Source organism: Epinephelus fuscoguttatus, linkage group LG20 (assembly GCF_011397635.1).
Source record: "Epinephelus fuscoguttatus linkage group LG20, E.fuscoguttatus.final_Chr_v1".
Lineage (NCBI taxonomy): Eukaryota > Metazoa > Chordata > Actinopteri > Perciformes > Serranidae > Epinephelus > Epinephelus fuscoguttatus.
Window position 1 is genome coordinate 21,433,491 of NC_064771.1, and position 23,996 is coordinate 21,457,486.

General features: G+C 42.5%; 1 protein-coding gene across 2 annotated transcripts in view; it reads left to right on the forward strand.

Annotated features, from left to right (window-relative positions):
• Window positions 1-23,996, forward strand: part of ccdc186 (coiled-coil domain-containing protein 186) — a 39,009-nt gene that overhangs the window by 999 nt on the left and 14,014 nt on the right. Inside the window, exons 2-14 of one of the 2 annotated variants that reach the window (XM_049563015.1) lie at window positions 784-1,798; window positions 2,209-2,335; window positions 3,234-3,362; window positions 7,075-7,287; window positions 7,548-7,667; window positions 8,999-9,103; window positions 9,847-9,945; window positions 11,910-11,996; window positions 12,126-12,268; window positions 13,544-13,799; window positions 14,067-14,256; window positions 16,368-16,466; window positions 16,682-16,910. In XM_049563015.1, the coding sequence (XP_049418972.1) occupies window positions 837-1,798; window positions 2,209-2,335; window positions 3,234-3,362; window positions 7,075-7,287; window positions 7,548-7,667; window positions 8,999-9,103; window positions 9,847-9,945; window positions 11,910-11,996; window positions 12,126-12,268; window positions 13,544-13,799; window positions 14,067-14,256; window positions 16,368-16,466; window positions 16,682-16,910 (2,759 nt within the window). In that variant the 5' untranslated portion in view covers window positions 784-836. The remainder of the gene's footprint in view (window positions 1-783; window positions 1,799-2,208; window positions 2,336-3,233; window positions 3,363-7,074; window positions 7,288-7,547; window positions 7,668-8,998; window positions 9,104-9,846; window positions 9,946-11,909; window positions 11,997-12,125; window positions 12,269-13,543; window positions 13,800-14,066; window positions 14,257-16,367; window positions 16,467-16,681; window positions 16,911-23,996) is intronic. The other variant, XM_049563016.1, reaches the window with a different exon arrangement.

The window sequence follows — 23,996 nt, forward strand, 5'->3', positions numbered from 1 at the left end:
CTGCCAAAGCCATTTCCCATCCAAGGGAATAATGTGCAACTGCTGAATATTTAATTTAAGAGGTTTAAGCCATGATTGAATGGTTCAGACTGAGACAGGGCCACTCTGTGTATTAACCTTTTAAATGGCTTTGGTGAGCACGGCATAGTGGCTGGTGAATTTTCTTGTGAACAAGAAAAGGTTGTATTTCTTTTGTTGTTGTATTTTATATTGCTTCATATCAGACACAGTTGAAAAAGCGGACAAAGGTCGGGCACTGCACAGTCCTTTGCATGAATGTCAGGTCCTCCCATTCTTGTTTTCCCATGACGTCTGATTGGACTGATGATACACTGTAAAGATAAAGGCTGTGAGGCTGTGTAGTAATATCAAATACCTATGTGAGTTGTATGATGCACACCCTCAAGTGTAACACTCTCCCAGGCATTGAAAGGACCACACCTCTTAGTATGTGTCTGCTGGGCATGTCTTTGAATTATGTCATTCATGTGGTAACTGATAATCTTGCACATCACCGGAGAACTAGCATGAGGAAATATGAAGCTTATACCTGGTGGTGGAGTTTTTCCTTGCTCAACACAAGGAAAGACGCTATCTAATTCCCAGAAAGGCACACCATTCAAAAAAGCCCAGAGCTGCTGTGCTGGTAACATTCAGGAATTTTCGACTTCACAGAAAAAGTGTTGTCCCACGATGTATGAAATGTAACAGTTTGTTTTTATCTGTGCTCCCACTCAGTCTCCCTCTCTGCTCTGTGTCTGCTTCTCAATATGTCTCTGCCAGATTTGAGCCAGAGAGGGACCACAGAACAGCCTGGTCCTGCCTCACTTACACACATGATGGAAGGATCGGAGGTTGAAGCTGTGTTGGAGGGATCGCACCCGGTGAATCAGCCTCACAACAGCAAATCTAATGAAGAAGAGGAGGAACGAATCTCTCTCAATAGTGGAGACGAGGCGGAAAAGTGCAGTCAGGCAAACAATGAAGCTGAGCTTGACGGTGAATTAATTACAACTGCAACAGATGTTCAGACAGACACAAACACAAAGTCGGAAGCTGAAACATGCAGTCAGGAGCTTGTAGAGGGGAGTGAGCTGTGTGTTGATGCTGGCTGGGATAGCAGTACATTGTCCTTGGAAGGCAGGACACCTTCACTTTCAAATGAGGCTGGCGGAGCTTTTGTTGCCCCAGTCACCACTTTGGATGATGTGGGAGAAAGCTCTCCTTCTGTTCTTGAAGGGACAATAGAAACGTTACTGACTCTTGATGAAGTGAAGGACTCTCATGCCACCCCTCCAAACAGCAATGAGAAGCCATCTGTTTTGGTAACAAATTGTCCCACAGAGCCGTCGCCCGCTGATGACAGTGGTCAAGCTGAGAGTCCATCATCCTCTTCCGTTCAAAGTGCTTCCAGAAGCCCCACCGACTCAACAACCACCTCTGGGATCTGTAATGGCCCCTCTACCCCCAGTTCTGACACTGTCAGCTCCTCCCTCGCCTCCAGCCCACAAACCAGTGCCAACAACTCGGCCCCCTCGCACCCCTTGTCAAGTCCGTACGACACTGATTGCAGCCGAAAGCTCATCTCCCAGATCCAGCGCTCGTTGTCACAAGAGTCGCTGCTGGATGAGCTGGAGTCAGAGCTGCTGGCGTGTCAGCTGCCTGAGGGTGGAAGTGAAAGTGAGAGGAAAGGGAGCCCACCTGTCAATGGACTCCCGACAGACCAAGAGGACTGCATGATGGTTTTTGAGAAGTGTGTGCAATACAAGTATGCACAGCAGGAGAAATCTATTCAGAGGTAAACTGCTGTTTCATCAGTTAAAATAGATGCACCGCAGTGTCATTTATAAATTGGATCAGTGTGTCCTCTTTATCTGTAGCTGATGATGCACTAGGGCACATTCATCGCATCATTTAAAGCTGCTACTTGTACAGTACTCAGTGTTCATTGTAATCGACCTGCCTAGCAAGAGATTAAACTACATTCTAGCTGCTGTTGCTTTTCTTTTCTTTCACCTTAGTTGCATTAAATCTGTCTTGATCAAGCTGACACACAAGAATGATTTTATTTAATGCCCAAACTGGACTTATTTGCGCACATATTTTCATATCCTGCTCTAGATGCAGGCCAGCGCTCTAAATTCTTTAGCACATTGTGTGGACTTGACCTGAATTGTATGCTTACGTGTGATGCGTCTATGTATGCAGGCTGCTGGAGGAGAACAAGAGGCACCAGGAGCTGATCCTTGGTATCTGCTCAGAGAAGGACAGCATGAGGGAAGAGCTGAAAAAGAGGGCAGAGACAGAAAGGCAGCACATGGCCACCATTAAAAAGGTTCGTTTTCTCTATGGTTTAGTCAAATTCTTCTGGCACTGGCTGTTTTGGTGGAGCACAAACACAAGTGATGTCTGTATCTGTCCCTTGGTCTAAAATGTGTACGTGTATTCTAAAATACTGGGCTTTGTTCGTCCTGCATGTCTCTCCGAGCTATTTATAACACATTTTTGAAAACAATACAAGTCTATTCACCACATGTTTTCACTGACAAGGATGTGCACCTCTGCAATGTTTTGTCTGACTTCCTGCCCGTGGCATACATTGCCATTGGCTAGTTGTGATCACAAAGCACATGCATTTTTATAATGTTTCATTTTTGCTGCATCATGTTTTGTGTTGGGGACTTTCACAGCTTAAAGGAGGAAAACATCTAGCTTCTCAGCAGTCTGATGGCTTATCAGAGCGTTCCTCTATCGGTGTGTTTTTAAATGTCTTGTGTCTTTTGTCTGTGTATTTTGTCCTTTGATTTCCAAGCTTACCATATACCTTGCACTCCAAAACACAAGTGCCTCTCTATTCTTTGGATTTAGTCTAGCATTTATGTTGCCATAGAAGGAACAATAATTGATTCATGCTTTCTTGGTAACAGCGTTTGTTTAAGCATTGTGTAAGCAGAAAGGTGTAGAGAGGATTATTTATTACATGCACCATCATATGTAATTATTCTAGGCTCATGTTGACAGAGCCGTTTCAATTGTCCGTTACAGTAAAAGCCTGTGATTTCAAGGACTGGAAAAATGCCAAAAGCCATCCCTCTTACTGTGCTACAGAAATTTATTTTGCCTCCAGCGTTCTGTGTCAGGTGTCACCCCGTGAAGCCGGTCAGCCCAGTTGTGGCTCAGGCTTACACGTTGCCCAACAAGTTGCTTAGCTTGTGTCCTCCCTGTTTTTGCAGTTGGAGGGCAGGGTGGAGGAGCTGCTGAAAGAAGTGAAGGAGTCGCGGGATAAACTGATTCACCAGGACCAGGCAGCTAAAGCCGCCCTCCAGCAGATCCAGAAGGAGATGTCCTACAGGCTGGAACAGGTATAACTGACACCCAGAATACTGTGAGAGTCTTTGACAAGCAGGTCACACAACTGGTCTGACCCTTATTTGCATGTCTGGCCTTGTTTCAGTTTAGACTGTCACAGTACTTTTTATTTCGCTAAGGCGACATTTGTCACTACTCACAGTGTTTTAAGACAGTTTTTTTTTAGCTATGTAGGATCCCTCACATGAAGAGCTGGGTGATGTGGCTTGAATTTAATATCACAATATTTTTTGACTATACTGTGATACTCAATATATATCTCAGTATTTTGAAACCTCCTTCAAAGTGTTGTAGACTCTTAAAATACATACTTATTAAATGAAATACATTTACAGTAAAGTAAAATGAAGTAGGTAGTGTACATATAATAAAGTTAAATAAAGCATTGCTATGATTAAATAAATCAAAGGGGAGTCATGGGTGCTTTTATTTTGAAGCACCCAGCTCGTCTTGGTCCGGAAGTGTTGATGTATGTGCTGTGAACTTGAAGCCTCAAGTCAACAGTTAGATATTAGCAGTTAGCAGAAAGTTAAACTGCTACTGTGCCGCCTTCAGAGGTGAGCGTTTATTCACTGTGAGCTGGAAACAAACTAACAACTCTCCAGTTCACACAATACTATTTGCAAGTTGCACAGGTGCTCCATGGTTGCAAAATGCAACTACAAATTAGGTCTCTGGAGCTCCACAGGTATAAAAACATACGCATCACCTGCTTACACACTATTGCTCTACTTACTTAGAGAGTCATCTGATTAAAAAACAGACATTATAGCTATGCACTTGCATTAATCCTGTCCCAACTCACAGAAGTTGAAGTAAAGGTGACAAAGATCCTTTGAGATTAACAAGTTACAACAACAGAAATTACGACCAAGCAGTTTAGGGATGCTTGGGCACGTACATTTGATATAAATTGGTATGGGATACTCACTGTGAGTGTTACTGATGTATTGACACAAGCTCAGACTACAGCTCCTGTGGTCAGAGATGTCTCACTGAGGTATTAGCAAACTCAGACAGTTAATGAAGACATTTCAAACCACAACGCAGCACTCGGCACTCGTAATCATCCACAAAGCAGACAGCGTCAATAAGTGTATGTGTTTATACTGTATGTAAACAAGAAAATGGATTTTAAATATTTAATCAAGAGAGTTTTGAGATGAGAATCAGTCACATTTTTGTGCCATGTGTCGTGTCACTACAGCTGCGTTTCCACCAAACACTTTCGGTATGGTACCCTTAGAACTGGTACGTAACATGTACCTAAACCCTATGTCTGTTTAACATTTCCATTGCAGACAGTACTTTTAAGTGCTGTTGGGGTTGATGGTAGAAAGTAATAGGTGTATCACAGCTCCCTCCAGAAAACGTTTGCAACTTGCTGATTGTCCACGGAATGGGGAAGCATGTCGATATTTTTAGAACAAAAGAGTGGAGTGTTTGGTGCTGCTTGATGGAAACAAAGACAGACTGCAGGCTGAGGATCTCCTTCTACAGTGTCTGTAGTGCGTCGAAAAAACTGAGTTCATGCCTATGCATCAGTATCACTGTCACTGAGTAACTTGAATCACCTTACATAAAGGCATGTTGTATTCATCTTCAGCTGAAATAGCAGTTTAAACACAGCTGGCCAAAAGTACACTGCTTTTGCCACACATGTATCTTTTGAAGATGTTTGCACAAAGCCAGCAGCTGAACGGTCAGGGTCTTTGTGCACCAAACTCTATTGTTGCAGAATTCATCATTTGTTAAGCGAATAGTGCAGGAGAGCATTTTTTTTTTAACCAGTAGTTTCCACACCTGGCTGAAACCATGTAGGGCACTTTTCCTCTGACAGTTTTGTCACACTTGGCAATTTTTAATTTCACTGTTCAGTGAACAATAAGAGGTAGATTTTGCACCCAGTGGTCTCTTTTAAGCCCTTCCCTTCTATCAGTCCTCCTTTGTATTAAGATGGCGAGTCAGGCCTAATCAACTGTTTCCCCTGAGGTTTAAAACATTTTTCATGTTTTTTTTGTTTTTTTTGTAGAAACTTTGTGCCACCTAACTGAGCATTTTTCTTGTTTTTTTTAATTTGCAGTGCATATTGTGGTGCCTGATGCATAAAATGTGCTGTATGTGTTTTCATTAAGTTATATTGTTTAACACACAAATGCACACACACGACCATTCTTAAGCCCGGTTCAGACCAGAGATTTGCAACAAGATGTTTTAGAGAGTTGCAGGAAAAAGTTGCAGCAGTGTGAACTGGCCCGTCTCAGCTCGATTCACGCCAGCTGATGGTGTTGCCAGTGACTCAGCTTGTCAAGTAGCCAGTGGCTGGTTTTTAGAAAGGCAGGTCACCTGTTTAAACAGCCAATCAGCTTGTAGAGATGTCAGCTGTACAAAATGAGTTTGGGTGTGCATGTGTGTGTCAGTATCCACGGGCTGTAGCTCACCTGTTGCCCAGAAGCGCGGCGTTATCGTGAGCGGTTTCCCTTGTGAAATGCTGTCTCGATATGTAGTGTTTTCTCTTCTGATTAAAAGTGAAGACCAAACTGTTGGGAGAAAATGACAAAAGGGTGGAGATCTTTTGTCTCAAGTAAATGAATTTAGCTTCATAGTCTCCAGCCTTTTGTGTTTTTATTGCCCGACTAACTTCTGTTTGACATCAGGAAAGTGTTTTTATGTTTATGATGTTATATCACTACTAGAAATGCAACCGTAAGAAGTAACCCCTCATTCATAATTTAAGATGCTAAAAATAATAACCAGCTACACCAAAAGCCTGAAAAGCCAGAAGTTTGAACAGGGCGGCTGTGGCTCAGAAGGTAGAGAGAGTCATCCACCAATCAGGAGATCGGTGGCTTGATCCCTGGCTCCAACAGTCTGCATGTCGGAGTATCCTTGAGCAAGATACTGAAACCCAAATTGCTCCCAACGGCTGTTCCATCGGTGTGTGAGTGTGTTAAAAAAAGTACCAGGTCCATTTACCATTTACTAAGTATAGTCGTTGCTATGGAAACAGTACAGCATCTTGTTAAGTTCATGGGTGTAAACTGGCAGGCTTGAAGAACGTTGCAGACCAGTTTGAACTCATCTCGTCTCGAATCTTTGGTCGGAACTGGGTTTTAAAAGTTTCTCCTCCCTTCTGTTGCTCTCCTGAAAGTCTATGTGTGCAGTGATAAAACTTTTAACTGACAAACTAAGAAATGGCACACAAGCATCTCATTGGCATGAGGAATGAGCACACAGGTGTGAGACGTGTAGTGTGTGCCACGGTGTTTTTCCGGTGCCAGGATAATGAAAGGAAGGATTGAAAATGAAAATAACTGTTAGTTTCAGTCTTAGTAAGCAAAATATTGGATTAAGAAAGTCTGGGTGCAATACTTAAATTGTACTAAATAATGAAGTCATAATACACAATGTTATACGGAGAAATAAGGCAGCAGAAAATTGGATTTGTAACACTGCCGCCAAGCAGAAGCATGTCAGCTTTATTTGTAAAAGGCTGACGAGCTGATGCAGTAAGTCAGCAGTTTTGTCCTCCGTTCACACGGCAATGCAAGATCATCCATCCATCCATCTATGTAACTGTGCAGCACCAACTCCAGCCATCTCCTATTAGGTCTTTCTAAAAAAAAACAAAAAAAAAAACATTACACACTAAAGTATATGTTGGATTCACATAAACCTACTTCATGATATAAATAACCATCTCAGGTGAGCAAGAAATCTGATGAGGCACGCCAAGAGAAGGAGGCCATGGTGATGAAATATGTGCGAGGGGAGAAAGAGGCCCTGGACCTGAGGCGAGAGAAGGAGAGTTTGGAGAAGAGGCTGAGGGAAGCCACCAAGGAGGTCGACCGCCAGGCCCTCAGAGGAAACCAGCTGGCTCAGGACAAAGGTCGGCTGCAGCAGCTGTTTGATGCTAAGGTAAGTGCTGTGTCAGTTTTAAGTGCCTTGTTTACGTGTTTATATCAGGATGGCAGTAACAGATGTGCTATTTTGCATTTGACTACAAAGTTAACCTCTGACAATAGTCAAACATTTTCCACATGCTACAGTTGTTTGAATGGATGCATTTGGACTTACTGCAGTGTGCCTTATGTGGATAAGTACTTCAGGTCAAAGATCTGTTCGCTGTCCTGTTCTTCGTCATTGTTCCTGCCTCACCCATCTCTCTGTGTTCTCAGGAAGGCGAGGTCGGCAGGCTGACTCGGGAGGTAGAAAAGCTGAAGGAGGAGATCAACTCACATCTCATCAAGGTCAAGTGGGCCCAGAACAAACTGAAGAGTGAGGCGGATGCACACAAGGTAAAGTAACTGTGCTATTTTAATATTCATCAAGCAATCCTGTTGAGAATAAATATACTTTTTCAACAGAATTGTAGTCAACAACATGTACCGATTCACAACCAAAATGTGCTTCATAACAGAGGAAACATAAGAAGTTGTAAAGAAGTACAGAGAAGAGTTCACTACATTTTAACTGCTTGTTCATAATATCCTTGTGCTTTGGATTTTGTGGGTATGAACCTGAACATGCTGCAGTAAAACTTTCATCAAACAATACACCAAATACAAAAAGCTAAATTCACACATTTACATGGCTAATAAGGTTGACCACGTAAGTTGTTGCAGCTCCATTAAGGCCCAGATACACCAAACCGACATCAAAGAACTAGCACGACTAAGGCTGATTGTTGTGTCCCCTCACATCGCCTGTGTCTCGTTGCACATGAACACACCACAAAGCCTCCAACCGATAGCCAACCAGCATGTACGCTCTGCATGAGAGGAAATAACTCTCCACACCAGCAGACAGTGGTTGTCTGTAATCGTCGTTCAAAAGGGAAAACCAGAAGACCGTCATGAAGCTAGTTAGCCAGTTAGCACATTAACAACATAATCCAATGTTGCGCCAGTGAACAATAAGCAAACCATGATGTTTTTGCTAAAGAGCTCAGTAGCTTAAGAAAAATAATCTTACTAACTTGCCTAAAGCTGTAGGGACCCTGATACAGTTAATACATTACCCATATCAGTGTGAAAGAACATACTTAAACTCATGGATGATGTTGATTTTCTTCATATAGACAAGAAACCATGCCTGTTGTTGGTTAAAAACATGTGCCTGCTTAGTATTTCCAGGATACAAATGACATCCCCTTCAGTCATTTTGCATCCGCAGCTGCTCCATAAAAAGCATGATTAGATGTGTCTTTTGATTTAGGGGGCGAAATGAAATGGGGGTTGAAAATGGTACAGTAATGATCCCGCAAGGAAATCATCATTAACATTGTTGCTATTTTTGAAAATGTCTATTACAGAATAAATCGTTTTATTTTTATCTGCCTCCGAGCAAATACACAACAATAAAGAGAAAAGAAAAACAAAAAGTCAGTTGTGGCTCCAGGCCACAGGAGCTGAGCCACGAATGTTTCCCTTCGTGCTGGTGTGTGTGTGTAAATTTCTTTGTCTGTACAAATTCTGTTTGCATCTGCCCCAAAAAGAAGCCATGAACTGGAACCTTTTGCAAATCGTTGCATGGGTTTACACAGTACAGGCTTTGAAGTGAAATGGCTTTCCTTTTTTTAAAATGTCGTAGTTACAAATGCATGTTTATGTTGTTTATCTGTGTGCAGGAAACTAAAGACAAACTGAGAGAGACCACTTCCAAACTGGCCCAGGCCAAAGAAGAGACTGAACAGATCCGCAAGAACTGCCAGGACATAATCCGAACATACCAGGTCTGTGACGTTTATCACATGCAAGTATTAGTTTGCTCATGACCAATAAGATGAACAAATGTAACATATCTGCATCTGAGAAACCTAGCATAGATTTGTCAGATGTCGTTAGCTATGTTCTGACATTATGTTGACAAGACATTTAATCGAGAAAATAATGGGCATATTAATGTCTTTTTGTCTTTTTCTGTTCAATACAAAAAGATGCAATTCAATGAGCAAAAGTGAACTTGTTGACTCTGCTTCACGAGAACGGCAGTTTTCATTTATACCTTGTGATGGTGGTAAAGAGCTGCCTGAGATTTCTCTCCTGCTGGAGAAAGATGAGTTTGAGTTACTGCAGTCTTTCATCACAAGTGTGTTATCAGAGCACACACTGTGTACAGTAACAGCATATAAAACAACATGAACGTACATATTTTATGTTATTAGCACATTTAATAAGGGAAGGTTAAGGAAACTTACACCATATCATATGTAAGACAAGAAAGTTGAATTGAACTAAAACCAAAATTAACCCCAGATGTCTTTGTTTTGTGTCATTTTTTTTAATATCAGTTCCCTTTTCTCACGTCTTATATGTCTTGATGATGATTGATGTTGATGTCTTATATCTAATAAATCTCTTTTCCAGGCTCACCATCTCTTTATGTCAACCTGTCTTTTACTGTTGTTTCATTTTCCTCTCCGTCACACTGATTACTGTCTTGTTTTTTGAATCTCTTACTCCCGCTCTCCTCCAGGAATCGGAGGAACTCAAGTCCAATGAGCTGGATGCTAAACTGAGGGAGACCAAAGGGGAGCTGGAGAAACACAAGCAGGAGCAAACGGACCAATTAGAGGTGCCAGCCACTGTGCACACACATGCAACACTATCTCACACACAAATGTATACACAAGAACTTAAGTGGCTTAAGGTGACCAGTGAGTGGGCACTTAAAGGGGACCTATTCTGCTTATTTTCAGGTTTATAGATGTATGTTGGGTTGCCATTTTCCCCATACTTTCTGCTCCACTTTAGGGCCTGTCTTCAAGCCCCCCTCCCGACAAAGCCCAGTTTGCTCTGATTGGTCAATGTTTCTGGGTCTATCCCATTTGCACTCTCTGCGTCTCTGCACCATCATTGCAGCTGGAGATCGACTTTAACGGAGAGTAGCAGCACTTTCTACCTTGAAAAATCTTTAATAAAAACTGCAAAACCCAAGTCTTCACAAACAGACTTGTTCCAGCGAGAATATGATATGAAATCTGGAGAAATGAACAACATCGGCAACCAAGATTACATGTTTCCCAGATGTTAGCATGTTGCTACATGTAGCAGTGTAGGCTACGTATTGTAAACACTTGCAGTTGCGTGCCCGGAGGAGTTGACCATTTGGAAACAGAGTATTTGCACTGGTCTAAAGCCTTAGGTTTATGGCAGTAAATAAAATCCTGAAGCTAAGCAGCTTTACTGTAAGCATTAGCAGTTTGTATATTTGCTGCATACATACTTGTCTGCGAATTATGTTTCTGTTTGTCGCTATGTGACAATCCACCAGAAATCCAAAATAAGCACTAATACAGGTTCGCTATTAATTCAAAATTACAAATACATCCTGTCCTGCCAGGCCATTATACCGCCTTTTTACTGATGGTGTCGATGCCAGCCTTTTCTAGTAAAAATGTTTATTTTCAGCTGTATTCATCAGTTTGAGAGGTGTAATTGCCTTAAGTAGGAATGAGTAACAAACTGGCACATGGGCTCTACAGGCAGACACGCATACACACTGGCACAGACATGGACTCCATCCAAACACAATGGCCTGTTTTTCTCTCTGGCTCATTCTGAGGGGAATCGCACTTTAAAAATAAATGGCCTAGAAATAATCAATATGAAGCTGAGGGTTTCAACAACAGCCCAGAAGAGATCACCCATTTCTTGCCATCTTTCTGCAGCCTGGTTCATTTATCCACAGTGTTTGCAAGTCCTTGAAATTGAATTGGAAAAAATCAGGCCTCACACAACAATAAATGGCCTCAGATTTGAATTTTGTTGCATTAATTGTAGGTGAAAAGTCTTACAGACATTTGGCCATGAAAAGATGTGTGCAGATTATTTTTAGGACAGGTTTTACAATGTTGGACCTGAGTTTTGGCAGATATCGCTGCCCTGCTGATGAATACATTACCCCACATTTGTATTTATTTTAGTATATTTATTATGCTCAAGCCATGATGCAGCTCAGTCATAAATAATGCAAGCAAAACAGTTGGGCGTCCATTACTGCGCGGGTGTTAACGTTAAAACATAATGGGAAGGAATGAATGGCGGAAATAGACGGTAAATTTTCTGGCATGGCCATTACTCGTTTGTTGTCTTGAATACCACAGGCTACTAATGGCTTCTTGGAAAAGTTGACCAGCCGTCGTACTGTTAATGGCTTTGTTAAAAAGATGAGGCGAAACATTATTAAGCTTTGCTTTCGCATGTGTAATGACTGCATAAGCAAAGTCGTGTTAATGAATGCCACACTTGGATTGTCAGGAAATGCATCTGCAGTGAAATGATGCGACTATAGAATTTTTCCTTTTCTTCCAGTAAGAAATGTGTTCCATTAAGTGTGATTGAGGGTTAAGTTGATGGGTAAAACCACTGAACTGAATTATATGTATTAAGTATTAGTCATCACAATCAGAATTGGCAGAGAGAGAGGTGTTTTTATAATTACGTATCCTTTTACAGTAAGGATTCAAAGGTTTAGACTCCAGTTAAATACCGTAACAGTGGATACACATCTAATGTAAAACTTAATGCGTTGGGCAGGTGCATCGAGTGAAGACCAAAGAGCTGGATGACCTGAAAAGGAGCTACAAAGAGGGCATGGATGAGCTCATCACTCTCCGAACCAAGGTATGCCATACAGATAATTGCTTGAACATCTGTGTGTGTGTGTGTGTGCGCGTGTGTGTGTGTGTGTGCGCGTGTGTGTACCTGATATCAGCAGGTATTGAGGTTAATTAAGGGCGTGTTGTCCTGCAGTTAAAGTGTCTGGAGGACGAGCGTCCACGCTGGGAGGACGAGCTGAGCAAGTACAGGGAGATCATCAACCGTCAGAAAGCCGAGATCGGACGCCAGAGAGAAAAGCTGGATGAGATTACCGCGCTCCAGGAGCAGCATCAACGGTACGAACACACACTGTCACACTGATCATGCAGGGGAAATACTTTAAGGTTCAGTGTGTAGGTTAACTTGCAGGCCAGTTGTGCACCTCTATCACCGTTCTAACATAATTGGTTTGGATAGAACAGAGCTGGTTGTCACGCAGTTCTTGTCCCTTTTCTAAATTTATATTCATACCTTTTCACAGGATTTAAAGATAGGCCAGGGACAGATATAGCACACAGTGCAGGAAGGGGACTCAGCTCCCTCTGTGGGTGTGTGGCTCTCCCGGCCATGTGCACATGACTTGATAGAGAAACTTTTCCACTTATTGAGATTCTGCTTTCTGCGTGTGCCAGAGTGCCATAAGTAGGTGGCGCCAACCCAATTAGTTTCTCCTCCTTTCTTTTTCTGGCTGTCATTTTGAGCAGCGGGACTTTTTTTTTTTTTTTTTCGCCACTCGCAGCAACATTTTTAGTTGCTGGCAAAAGAATAATAATTTGATGCCGCCAGTTCTTTGGTCCAGTGGAGATTGCGACCTTCATCCTGAAACATCACATATGGCTCATTTTAGCTGGTTATTTTGTGAAGTTAACTGCTGTATGAATGCAAGTGAATAGTTAAATCTAGCATCTTTTCATGTATAAAGCATTTCTGTCCTTCAAATCCGTCCTTGTATCTTAATTATTTTAGATTTGTATATTCTTGCATTGGATCTTTGTGTCAACAACATGTCTGACACCTCTTTCTAACTGAAAGCGATGCAAATTAGGGAACATCAGATTGTTTTAATCGTCCTAACGTGCTACGTACATCAGTGAGCAGGCTAAGAAACGCTGCTCGACCTCCAACCTATTTTCGCTGGTCAAAATCGACACTGACGTCCTGATTTCCTTGATGTTTCCGTTTCCCTTCCTGTCAGCCATCAACCTGCATAAAGAGAGACTCATTTGCAATGTTAAGAAGTGTTAATCAGAACCACTCTGTATTGCAGCCTATATAACTGTCAGCCTGTATACAATATCGCTGTGTACAGATAGAAAACAATTAATCATTCGAGCTGAGGAAACAATTAAAACTTGGTAAAATTATGTTAATTATGAATTTTTAATTCAGACACTCATTTGCAGAGGTAAAAATTACAACTGCACCACAACATTCTCATCTTATTCTGGTGCTGCAACTTGGCTTGTAGTATATCTGAACAAATTTGAACAAAAGATGTTTGTAGTGAATGCACATTTAATGTAAGCTGCTGTTTTTAGTAACACCTTGCCAATCACCCTTTTGTCCTGCAGTGATGAACAGGAGATCACAGCTCTACGTGAGGAAGCGGACGGCCTGACCAACCAGATGGCCGACCTCCAGCGTGATGTGCAAGGCAGTAGGGAGCGCGAGGCTGAGCTACTGGGCTTCACCGAGAAGCTGAGCAGCAAGAATGCCCAGCTCCAGTCAGAGAGCAACTCGCTGCAGGCTCAGTTGGATCAGCTCAACAGCAGCTTCGCAGAGCTCCAAGCAAAGATGGAGGAGACCAACAGGCTACTGGATGACAAGGTGCGGGAACTTTGATCGCACAGAGTGATTCAGTGAGACGTAGAAGTGGCACAAAACAGCCGAGTTGTCTGACCTGGAACATAGTGTGATATTTTCTGGCTTGACATTTTGCTAGATATATTTTTTTTCTATTCATTCACAGGTTGCTAGACTGTGAATTGTGTTTTTTGGAACAAGCAGCCATGTTACAACATCTTCTCACTCTATCATGGCTGTTATTGCATCATTACTCTAATTTTTTTCCTCCCGTCTCCATTGATTTTGCAGTCACGGCTGCTGAAACAAGAAGAAGTGCTGAGGCAGCAGGAGGTGCAGGGCCTGCAGGAGGAGCGGGCTGCACTGCAGACAGAGGTGGCGCAACTAAAAACTAAAGTTGAAGAGCTGAGGGATGAGTTGGTGACTCAGAAACGGAAACAGGCTGCTAACATCAAGGACCTGACGAAACAACTAACACAAGGTTAGGACACCAGCTTGCAGTATGTTTCTATAGCTCCATCATGGTTAAGTACCCAATTTAATGTGACTATTTTATTAGCAGATAAGAAGGTTTACATCTTATGAGAGTCATGTAGCTTAGACTGCATTTCTCCTATGTGGTTCAGCTCGACTTAGCTCCCATTTGGTACCATGTTTGCACCTTGTCATTTGTACAGTGTAGTTTTGTAGGCTGCCATGTTTTAAAATCTGGGTCAAGTGAATAAGAAAATTGCAGTTGCCACCTTCTAGTATCAGCTCAGCTCGCTTGGAATCTGGATTGAGGTGGTACCAAAAACAGTGACAAATGCCAGGTACGAGCCACAACTTTTGCTAATGGAAACCCAAAAAAGAGTGAGGCAAGTTGAGTGGAGCTGTGCCGTACTGTACCATGTAGTGGAAATGCTGCATTAGGGGCTATACACATGCTACGTCTTTAACCGCCCGGAAGATGTGGGGTCAGACACTGGGTGCTACTCTTGTGCCTTTTCTGTGTCAGCTGTCAAGAGCACAATAACAGGTTGCATCTGAAGTTGCTAAGCAACCTTAACAAGCGCCATATCATAGCCTATATACCTGAAATCCTGAGTGCAGAGCCGATCATCTTCCGGGCACAGTTTGGGTTTGGGCCTACTGTCCGTGGGACAGATGTAAAGCTCTGGCAGCTCTGCACTAAAATGATTATTTTCTTCTCCATATTTATCACAGATTAATATTTTAGTATGAAGGGAAAGATGTCTACCAGCTGTGTTTGGTTGTTCTTGGTAACATGACATTTGGCGCATGCTGCTGCAGCTTTGCCATAGTGTTCATGTCATTCATGTATTTAAGACCATATCGGGATATGTCGTAATTGAAAATTCCTGAATCCCATTATCCAATATTACCTTACTGTGATTTTTATCTTCAATATAGAATGACTCGCGCTGAGAGACAGCACTTAGGATTTAATGTGAGGTCACACGTGCAGATATGGATATGGAGTGCAGGATGATTAGACACAAGAGAGATGGGAGTGTGTACAGTGCGTGCCACGTACAGAGAGCTAATGTTCTTCTCATGCTTTGATTACACTTAATAGAGTGAGCCAGCTTCCCCTACTTGGTTTTCTGTGCACACACAGTAACCTTAAGGCGTGAAGTTCAGTGCTATTACCGCGCCTTGTAAACACAAGCTTTTACCTTTTAGCATTCGATACAGAAGGACATTTTTATTAAGAGAGCCTTTGATCATTCATCAGTACAGTTTCTGACTGCAGCACAGTGATTTTACGCCTTTGTTTATGCATAGAAGGTTTGCTGAGCGTGCAGTCTTCTCCTGAAGCAGCCTGCATCACCTTTATTCAGGTGGACATCTTCTCAGAGCAAAACTCAGAGCAAGTTCAGTTAAGCAATGTTGCTTAGCTTAGGATTTCATCTCACCTTTTGTGCACCTCTGCCTCCAATAATTTGTAAGATTTCCTTGTTGTGTGCCGTTTTTTCAAGTCCTAATTCCAGCCAGCATTGTCTGTGTCTTTGTTCACACAGGCTAGTATTAAAGTGATTAGAAGAGGACTCAATAAGCTGATCAGCAGGAAACACTGTACTGGTACTGCCTGTGAAGAGTTGCAGGACTGGTTCAATAAAAGGTTTGAATAGATTCAGTCTGGCTACGCAGCGTGTATGTCTAGGGCTTTTATTGTGAAAGGTTACAACTAAAGGAGTGGGTCTTGGATGCACTGCCTTTCTCAAAGCTGAAAGGAGTAATAAGGTTTGCCGTCATGGTCTGGTCTACGGAGCCTCCATGTTGTTTTTCGGTGATGCTAATCGACACATTCTTGAGTTAATTGTCTTTATAATTTTTGAGTCCTTTGTCATATAACACTGGGTGCTGAGAAACACAAATGATGAACAGATCCGTTACTGTTGTGACATTGTGACACGATGATGCCTTTATTTGCTGTTTGAAAGCTTGGAAAAATTGTCTTTGTTCCAGAAAAAACAAAGGCATTTTTTTGAGAAAAAACAAGATAAAAAAGTAAATGACATGCAAATTACTTGCACGAAAAAAGCGCTCTCTCCGTGTGACAGTTCTTGACTTTCTCTTCTTCTACAGCCCGTAAGAGATTGGACCAGACTGAGAATGGAGGCTGCGACCGGGATGCCAGCAGTATGGGCAGTCGCTCAAGTTCCTCAGGTACTGCCGCTGGATTTGGTTAGTATTTAACACCACCAGAAGTAATATAATTAAAGACTTCGTTTTTCCAATATTTGTCCTGTAAAGTGCTTTTATTTTAATCTGGTGGCATACGTGTCCTTCCAAAAAAGGTAGTGTTTAAAAAAGGCAATATAAAGAGTGTTTGTGACCAAAGTCATGACAATAAACAGTTTTCTAACTTTGTTTTAATCTTCCTCCCCTTCATTCCCCAGGCTCCTTGAATGCGCGCCATGGCGGGAGCAGTGGTGTCGAAGAGCGTTCGCCCGAGAGCCAGTCAGGTCCGTCGGTGGTGGTCGTGGACAGCTTCCCAGAGGTCGACAAGACCGTGCTCGTGGAGCGTATTGTCCGTCTGCAAAAGGCCCTGGCTCGCAAGCAGGAAAAAATCGAGTTCATGGAGGATCACATCAAGCAGCTGGTGGAGGAGATCCGCAAAAAAACCAAGTGAGTGGCATGGACCAGAGTTCGGGGAGCAGAGAAAGAGAGAAGGCGAGAACATTTTTTTTTAGTTTTTTACGGCTATATAAAATGGTGAATTAATTTTTTGACCCTACTGTTCAGACTTTACTGGTGCAGTGGACGGTGGTATTATTGTGCTCAAACAGTACTGATGAATGGATATGGTCAGTTATAGATGCGGTGTTTCAGACCCTACAGCAGTTTAGATGCAACAGTGCAGTAATAATACAGTTTTGCTAAAGGTTGACAAGCTCTCAGCACCGTGACTTGTTTAATATATACAGAACAGAACAAGCTACAACCAGCAGCCATTAAACTACTAAGAGGAGTCAGCAAAATATAAAAACCTGTGCACTGAAGAGAAGAGAACACAGGATGCTCCACCACCACTCACTGGCTACTTTTACAAAGATCAACTAACAGATACAGTGCGTACTGGTTCCAGGGGTTATAGTGGGCTGGAAAAATTCGGAACAGTGTTCTGGCACTTTGGATCAATAAGAAAATACATCTTATGTGATTTCATTTTTCACACGCTGCAGCCTGGTGTTCCTTCCAGCCTATTCAATCAAGTTAGACCCTCACAACATAACTTTTCATGCGTGCAGTTGTCGCTTTCGTGGTGCTGCGTCAGTCAGTTGATCGGTCAGCATCTAGCTAGGAACAGAAGGAGCAAGTGTAAATGGAATTGTTTTTTTTTTTCTGAGGTGGTAGATAATTTCAAAAGCAACGTCCCAAGGCCAAGGGGGTTCCTGATGGACATTGCAAGCAGGGCTGGCCAGGGAGATAACCTGGGCACTGTAATTATAGACCTGACTGGCCGAGGTGGCGATGACTGTCAGCTATCTCCCAGAAGAGCCCTCCTACCCTGGTCTATCTGTGCTCGCAGTCCGTATCATGTCATGAGGAGCGTTAAGTGCCGTCAAATTGGGATGGGCATTCCCTTAAGAATTTTTCAATGAGGTAGTGGCTAGGTACATTAATTCATATTGTTAAATCTTTCTCCTCCTCCTCCTAAGCTGGGTAGTTTTAAGTTTCCATCAATGGGCTAATTTGGCCTCGTGCAGGGCGGGTTGCGGTATCAATGGTCACTGTAAGATTAGGTCAAGGGTAGCCGTTGTCACTTTGAATTAAAGCCGATGATACTCCTTAGTATGGCTTGCCAAATTCCACTTTTATACTATAGCGAGGGATTGGAAAGCTGCCATGATAGTATGATAGCCCATATAACACCTGCTAATACATTGTAGAATGGAGCACCCTTGAAAGAAGGTCAGCTTATCACATAGCCTGTCCATTCAGAAAAAAGCCCACTGGAACCTGTAGTATGAGTCATTTTTCCCCGCTGCACCACTTCACCGGATCTGAGGGTGCCCCGACCTGCCAAATCCCACCTTAACCCCTGACTGGTACCCTGAAAACAACCTGTGGAAACTTGTACGGCGATAATTTGTGTGATCTGTGGTGCAACACCTTGTGATAAGAGTGACAGCAGTTTTGTGCAGCTTTTTGGAAGTGTTAAAAGGTGACAAAAAGTATAAGGACTCAGTGCAGTGTATATTCTCTCAGGTACACGTTAAACACAGCTCTTAGCATCTACTCTTAGTATTGCAGACTGATATATTGAACCAAAAATTTTCTTGATAATATTTAGGCGCACCGTACCTCACTCCCCGGTGTGCTGCTTCCTTCAGCTCACCTCGGCAAAATGCCATATGCTTACACACACAGTTTACGCCCCCCCCCCCCCTGCCTCCCTCTGCGTGTCTCTCTCATCTTTAGATTCTAACTCTGATTCATGACAAACTTCACTCTGAGCTATTTATAGGCGAGACGATCAAGGGTGGAAGAATGCATCAGTATGGATCCTTAATGAGGTTCCATCCATATTCATAGCCATCACCTAAACTAAAGAGACAGTGTGAAGGACATCAGGGCTATCTTAATCACAGCACTACATTATGTGTAGGTGAAGCCTTGAAGTGGATTGTGGAGTCTCATAGGTTGAACCAAATAGACGTAAGATGTGGAAACAGTTTTCTGTGCTGAGTAAAATGAGCAAAATGGCATTCATTGATCAGTGTAGATCACTCCAAACAATCACTGAAGTTCTGCATCACGTTGCCAGATGATAATCACAGTGCTCAGACATATCCAATCATCCCTACTTGATACTACTTGGATTATCCCACTTCTCCTGTGTTTCTCAGCTGTACACTTGTATTGAATCCATTAGCCTCAACCTACATTCAAGAGTTAAAATCGAGGACGAATCCCACGGTTGCAGGGCTAAATTTAGCTCTGCAAAATCTCAGCAAAGCTTGGGAGGGGGGGTTGCACTACCCACAATGTGGATGTGAATTTGTCCTTTTTGCCTTTCTGTCCCTATCCCTCCAGGACAGCCTGGTGAACACTGATGAGCTCACTGTAAGCCTGAAGCAGGTGATGAATACAGACACGGAGAGGGAACACAAGATTAGTGGGTCTCCGACAGGACAGTTAGTGAAGAAGGGCTAATGTTTGATTTACATTTCCACATCTGTGCTCCTCTAGTGTATGATCTTAGCTGTGGTTTTGCATCTTTAAGCTCATTTACTATTAATGATTGTAAACACTTACAACTTGTGTGCACCCACGTATTTCCAAAGAATACAGAGTTGCAAAGTGGGAGGAGGTAAAAAATAGTAAAAATTCCACTACAAATTACCTCAAATATTTCTCCAAACATAGAGGTTGTGTGATAATATTAGTACCGTGCAAATTGGCATCTAGGTATTGTGTTTTCTCCACTCCTCGTTTCTGCGTCTTTGCCAGGTGAGAATCACGGAGGCTGCGTTGGCAGTTATAAATTAAAGCTTTGGCAGCATTTTCAGAGCAGGAGACTCATTTGATACAGAGTGTGGAGACCCATTCACAGAAAAAGCAAGCTCAAATTAATCAGAGGAGCAAAATCTTGATAGATGGTAAGATGGTTAACATGTGACATTGTGTAAAATTAGGTTTAACGCTGTGCATCGCTGCTAGTAGTTCTTCGTAGTGTTTCTGTGTTGTGCTAAGTGGAGTTACAGTTGACTGAGTGCCTCACGCCCACGCGATGATGTCAGTAAATTTGAGTTAAAGACAGACTTTGCTTATCCTGTGTGGATGTGCCGCAAGAAACACAAAGGTAAGGGGTAATTTCTCAATCACATTAAGTCCCCAGGTAATACTAGTCCCCTGCGAATTGCGCTTATGTTGGCACTTTTAAATAAAAAGTTCTGACAGCATATTTTGGTGCAAGCTCAGGAGTCTCAATTCGCTACGCAGCATGGATGCAGATGTTATGCAGAGCCTTGACATCATATCAGGGGATAGTGTCAGTGAATTTGAGTAAAATACAGACTTCACTCATCCCATGCAAATTTCTAAATCACATGAAGTCCCCAGGTAGTACTAGTCCCATGTGAATGGGGCTTAAAGGGATGCTTTGCCAATTTTCATCCAGGTCCGTGTCATTGTGGTGCAGGAAGTGCGTTCCAAAAGCAGATGAATGGTGTTAAGTTGTCCCCTGTGCCGCCAAACCAGCCAGCCAGACAGGCAACTTGTCACTGATGATGCAAAATGACATGTTGCCTGTCATCCGACTGACTTTTGCTCACAGCATGGGTGGGGAATTCCTGATGCTGCTGGCACACAGTAGGCTGGCTGCAACACAGCTCATCTGCATTCAGCACTCACTCACACTGGCAAGTTGAACTAATTAAAGCCGGTGGCCAGAAAAAAAAAACGTATAGATCGGAACATCAGTTACTGTAGAAGGGTCTCGTGGGAGTGCGGCAAAACTCAAACTTTGTAACTCTGTTGCTACATCATTATTTTTAGATGTCTTTTTTTAACCTATAATGCAGCCATTCATTTTGTTTCCGAGTATTCAGATGCTGCCTGGAAGTCAAACACAGGTCAGTGGCTACGATGTTCATACAGTATGTGTGATTCGTAGTAAATGAGCTAAAACATGCATAAACAGCAGCAGCATCCTTCAAGGGCAATGACGTCTGTCCTTCAGTCCCCACACCTGGTTATTGTAACCATTAAGTCTAAATGGGCCATTCATGTGTCTTGAATTAAAATGATGCTGATACAAAGCAGACGAGAGCAAAGCGGGAGGAGGCCTTCTGTTCAGGAAGTGTAGATGGCTGTTTATCTGGAGAGGCCCACCTCTACGCTCTGTTTTGTTGTGATCAATGCTAAGCAATATAAGCTCTGTTGCGGGCCATTACAGATCCACACCTGCTGTATGTGCTCGGATTTATTGTAATGGATCCTTTCAAGGTTATCTGGGATTTCTGTCCCACTGCCAGTCTGGCTTTCTCGATGCTTTTGATTTTAGCCGATATGTAAGCCAGTGCCTGTGGTGTTTTGTAAAGAATACAGAGGATTTATTTAGATTTTGATCATAAGTATCTACATCCTTCGCCTGTACAGCTCTGACTACGATTAAGATAAACAACAACAGGCATATCTTTCTTTCTCTGCATCTTCTCTTGCCACTTCTTGGGCGCAAGTTTTAGTCACTTTAAGAGCCAGCCTTTGTACTGTAGTGTGGTGCGACACAGATTACAGGAGAGCTGCATTGTCATCAAGAATGGCCACCTTCACTTCATGCATGCTTGACATGCCGCTCTCATCGCTCACACGTTCTGAGCTGGGACACATTACTCACAAATTCAAAAAGAATTTTCATTGTCGTCGTCACATCCCTGCCCCTCCAGCGCCCTGTGCATGCCATCCAGCACATCATGTGGCCGCATCTTTAATTTGTGTCACTTTTTTGTTTCTACTAAACACTGTCGTGATGGAGCCGGGGTCCAAATATGGACCCTTGCAAGTCTAGTCAGAGGTAAGTCTCATTTTTTGTCTGTGCAAGCCCAGGTGTTGTGTGTGTGTGTGTATGGGAACAATTAATGATGGTGGCTTTTTTTGTAGTGCTTACGCAGTATTATTTGAATTTTTTTTTTTTGCACCATAGACATATTTGTTTTGCTTTGTAATGCATACACTGCACCATACAGTTTTAGGTTTATGTAGTGCATAGATTTTGGGTTGACTTCTGTGAAAGACTCACAATACCAAGACAAAAATACATTAGTCTTTGCATAATAAAAACTGGGAGTAATTTTATTCCCACATAGAATTAAAGTAAGAGTAAATACTGAGTACCAGTAGTTTCAAATGTTCCAGGCAGCTGCATGCATCACCTTTTATCTTGGTATTGGACATTAATGCATGGTACGTCTTAAACAGAAGTCACTGGCATGTCTTCAGCCCTTCCAAAATGTCTTTCACATCATGTTTATTTGAATAAAAATTCCCTCCGTAACAGGAATAGTTCAAAAGCAGGCTCTTTTTTAGTCACGTAGTCCCCAGTGAGTGACGATCCCATGTAAAATCTTGGTGCTTAGAATTTAAAGAGACCACTTGAAGTCAGTGGAAGCGTTCAGATTGGATCTGTTTGTTATAGAGCTTCATAAAGTGTGTCTGTGCAGAGCAGCTCTATACAGCACACATAAAGATTCACAGCATAGAAAGGGGATGTCCTTAAGGATGTAGTACACAAACTGTTCTCCATTCGCTTCATTTGTGGCATTTATGTGAAGCAGTCACGCTTGAGCGGTACCTGTTTTGTCATAATCATCCTGATATATCACTAGGTTATACTGTATACGACAGCATTAGTGTTAAAAACAAAAACTTGTTGGGTTTAAACACTTAGGGCCCATATAATAATAAACTGATAGGGCTGTACCCGACTCAGAATGATGTCAGTCAAATCAGATTTGACAGTTCAATATGATTCGTTTTTTGTTTGTTTTCTCCCCCATTTAAAGTTTGAATGGGGTCCAGCATGATGTTCAGACAGTGCCATCCACTTAATATAATCAATATGTGGGGTGCCCAGTAGCTCACGTACACGTAGTATAGTAAACAAGCTAACTGTGCTAACGACCTATCAGAAATGTGCAGCAACATTTTCTGCCGACACTAGATGTCAAACAAAAGCCAGAGGCTGTGTTGTATCAGTACCTGTGAGCTGTGAATAAACCACTTCTAAGCAGGAGAGAGAAGATAATGTTATCTCAGAGCCATAGCTTGCAGAGTCTCTCTTCCTTCAGGCTCTGCATCGTGTCCACTGCAGCCTGTGCCAAAGAGCAGAGTGCGAGTCACGAGTGCTCACTCCATGCAAAATGTGGTGAGCAAAACATCTCCAGAACCACACTGCACATGGATTACAAAAAAAGTTATAATAAAGACTGCTCAACTTGAAGCAATCTCAGTCGACTTAAAGTTTCTTTATGGTTCTGCGTACACTTGACTCTTGTTGGTCTATGTCGCTATGCAATTCCGCGCCAAAGTGCTTGAGGGCGCTGTGTTCTTTTATATACCTACCGAGACTCTGTGACGTCTATGGTCATTGCTCATTCGTTGTGTGTTTATCTTCCGGCTGTGCTCTAGTCACAGCGAAGATGGTGACCGAGAGAGAACGTATGTTGCTGGAGATTGAAATGATCGACATTGAACAACAAATGCTCTTATTACATTATTACGTCCATCTTTTAATCAAAACTCAAGACACAAACAATCACAATGGAGACTTTTGAAAATGGCGGTGTTGTGGTACTGCAGCTGTATTTGAAACCTTGCGAAATGCCGGAAATTATGTAGTTTAAGGGACCAATTATAGCTCTTGTGGTCTGTGTTGGGTCTGCGTTGCCTGGAAGCGTGGTTAAAAATTTTTGGAGGTGCACACTGCATCTCTGCGTCGCAGAGGTACGCAACGCCTCAGCAAAGCACCCTGCGTCATAGGTAAGCAGAAGCATAAACCTTGGTTTAGGGGTTTCAGGGGGCAGCCCTAGACCCAATACATCAGTGGGCTGAACACAGATGATGTGTTGGATAAAATAATTTGGCCAGTCAACTTCTTTTGTAGTTAGAAGAAGTCATCTCAAGATAAAAATATATGTATCAATACTCCAGGGGAGGCTTCTTCTTTTTTTTTTTTTTTTTTTACTCGTCCTGTAACGTTATCCCCAC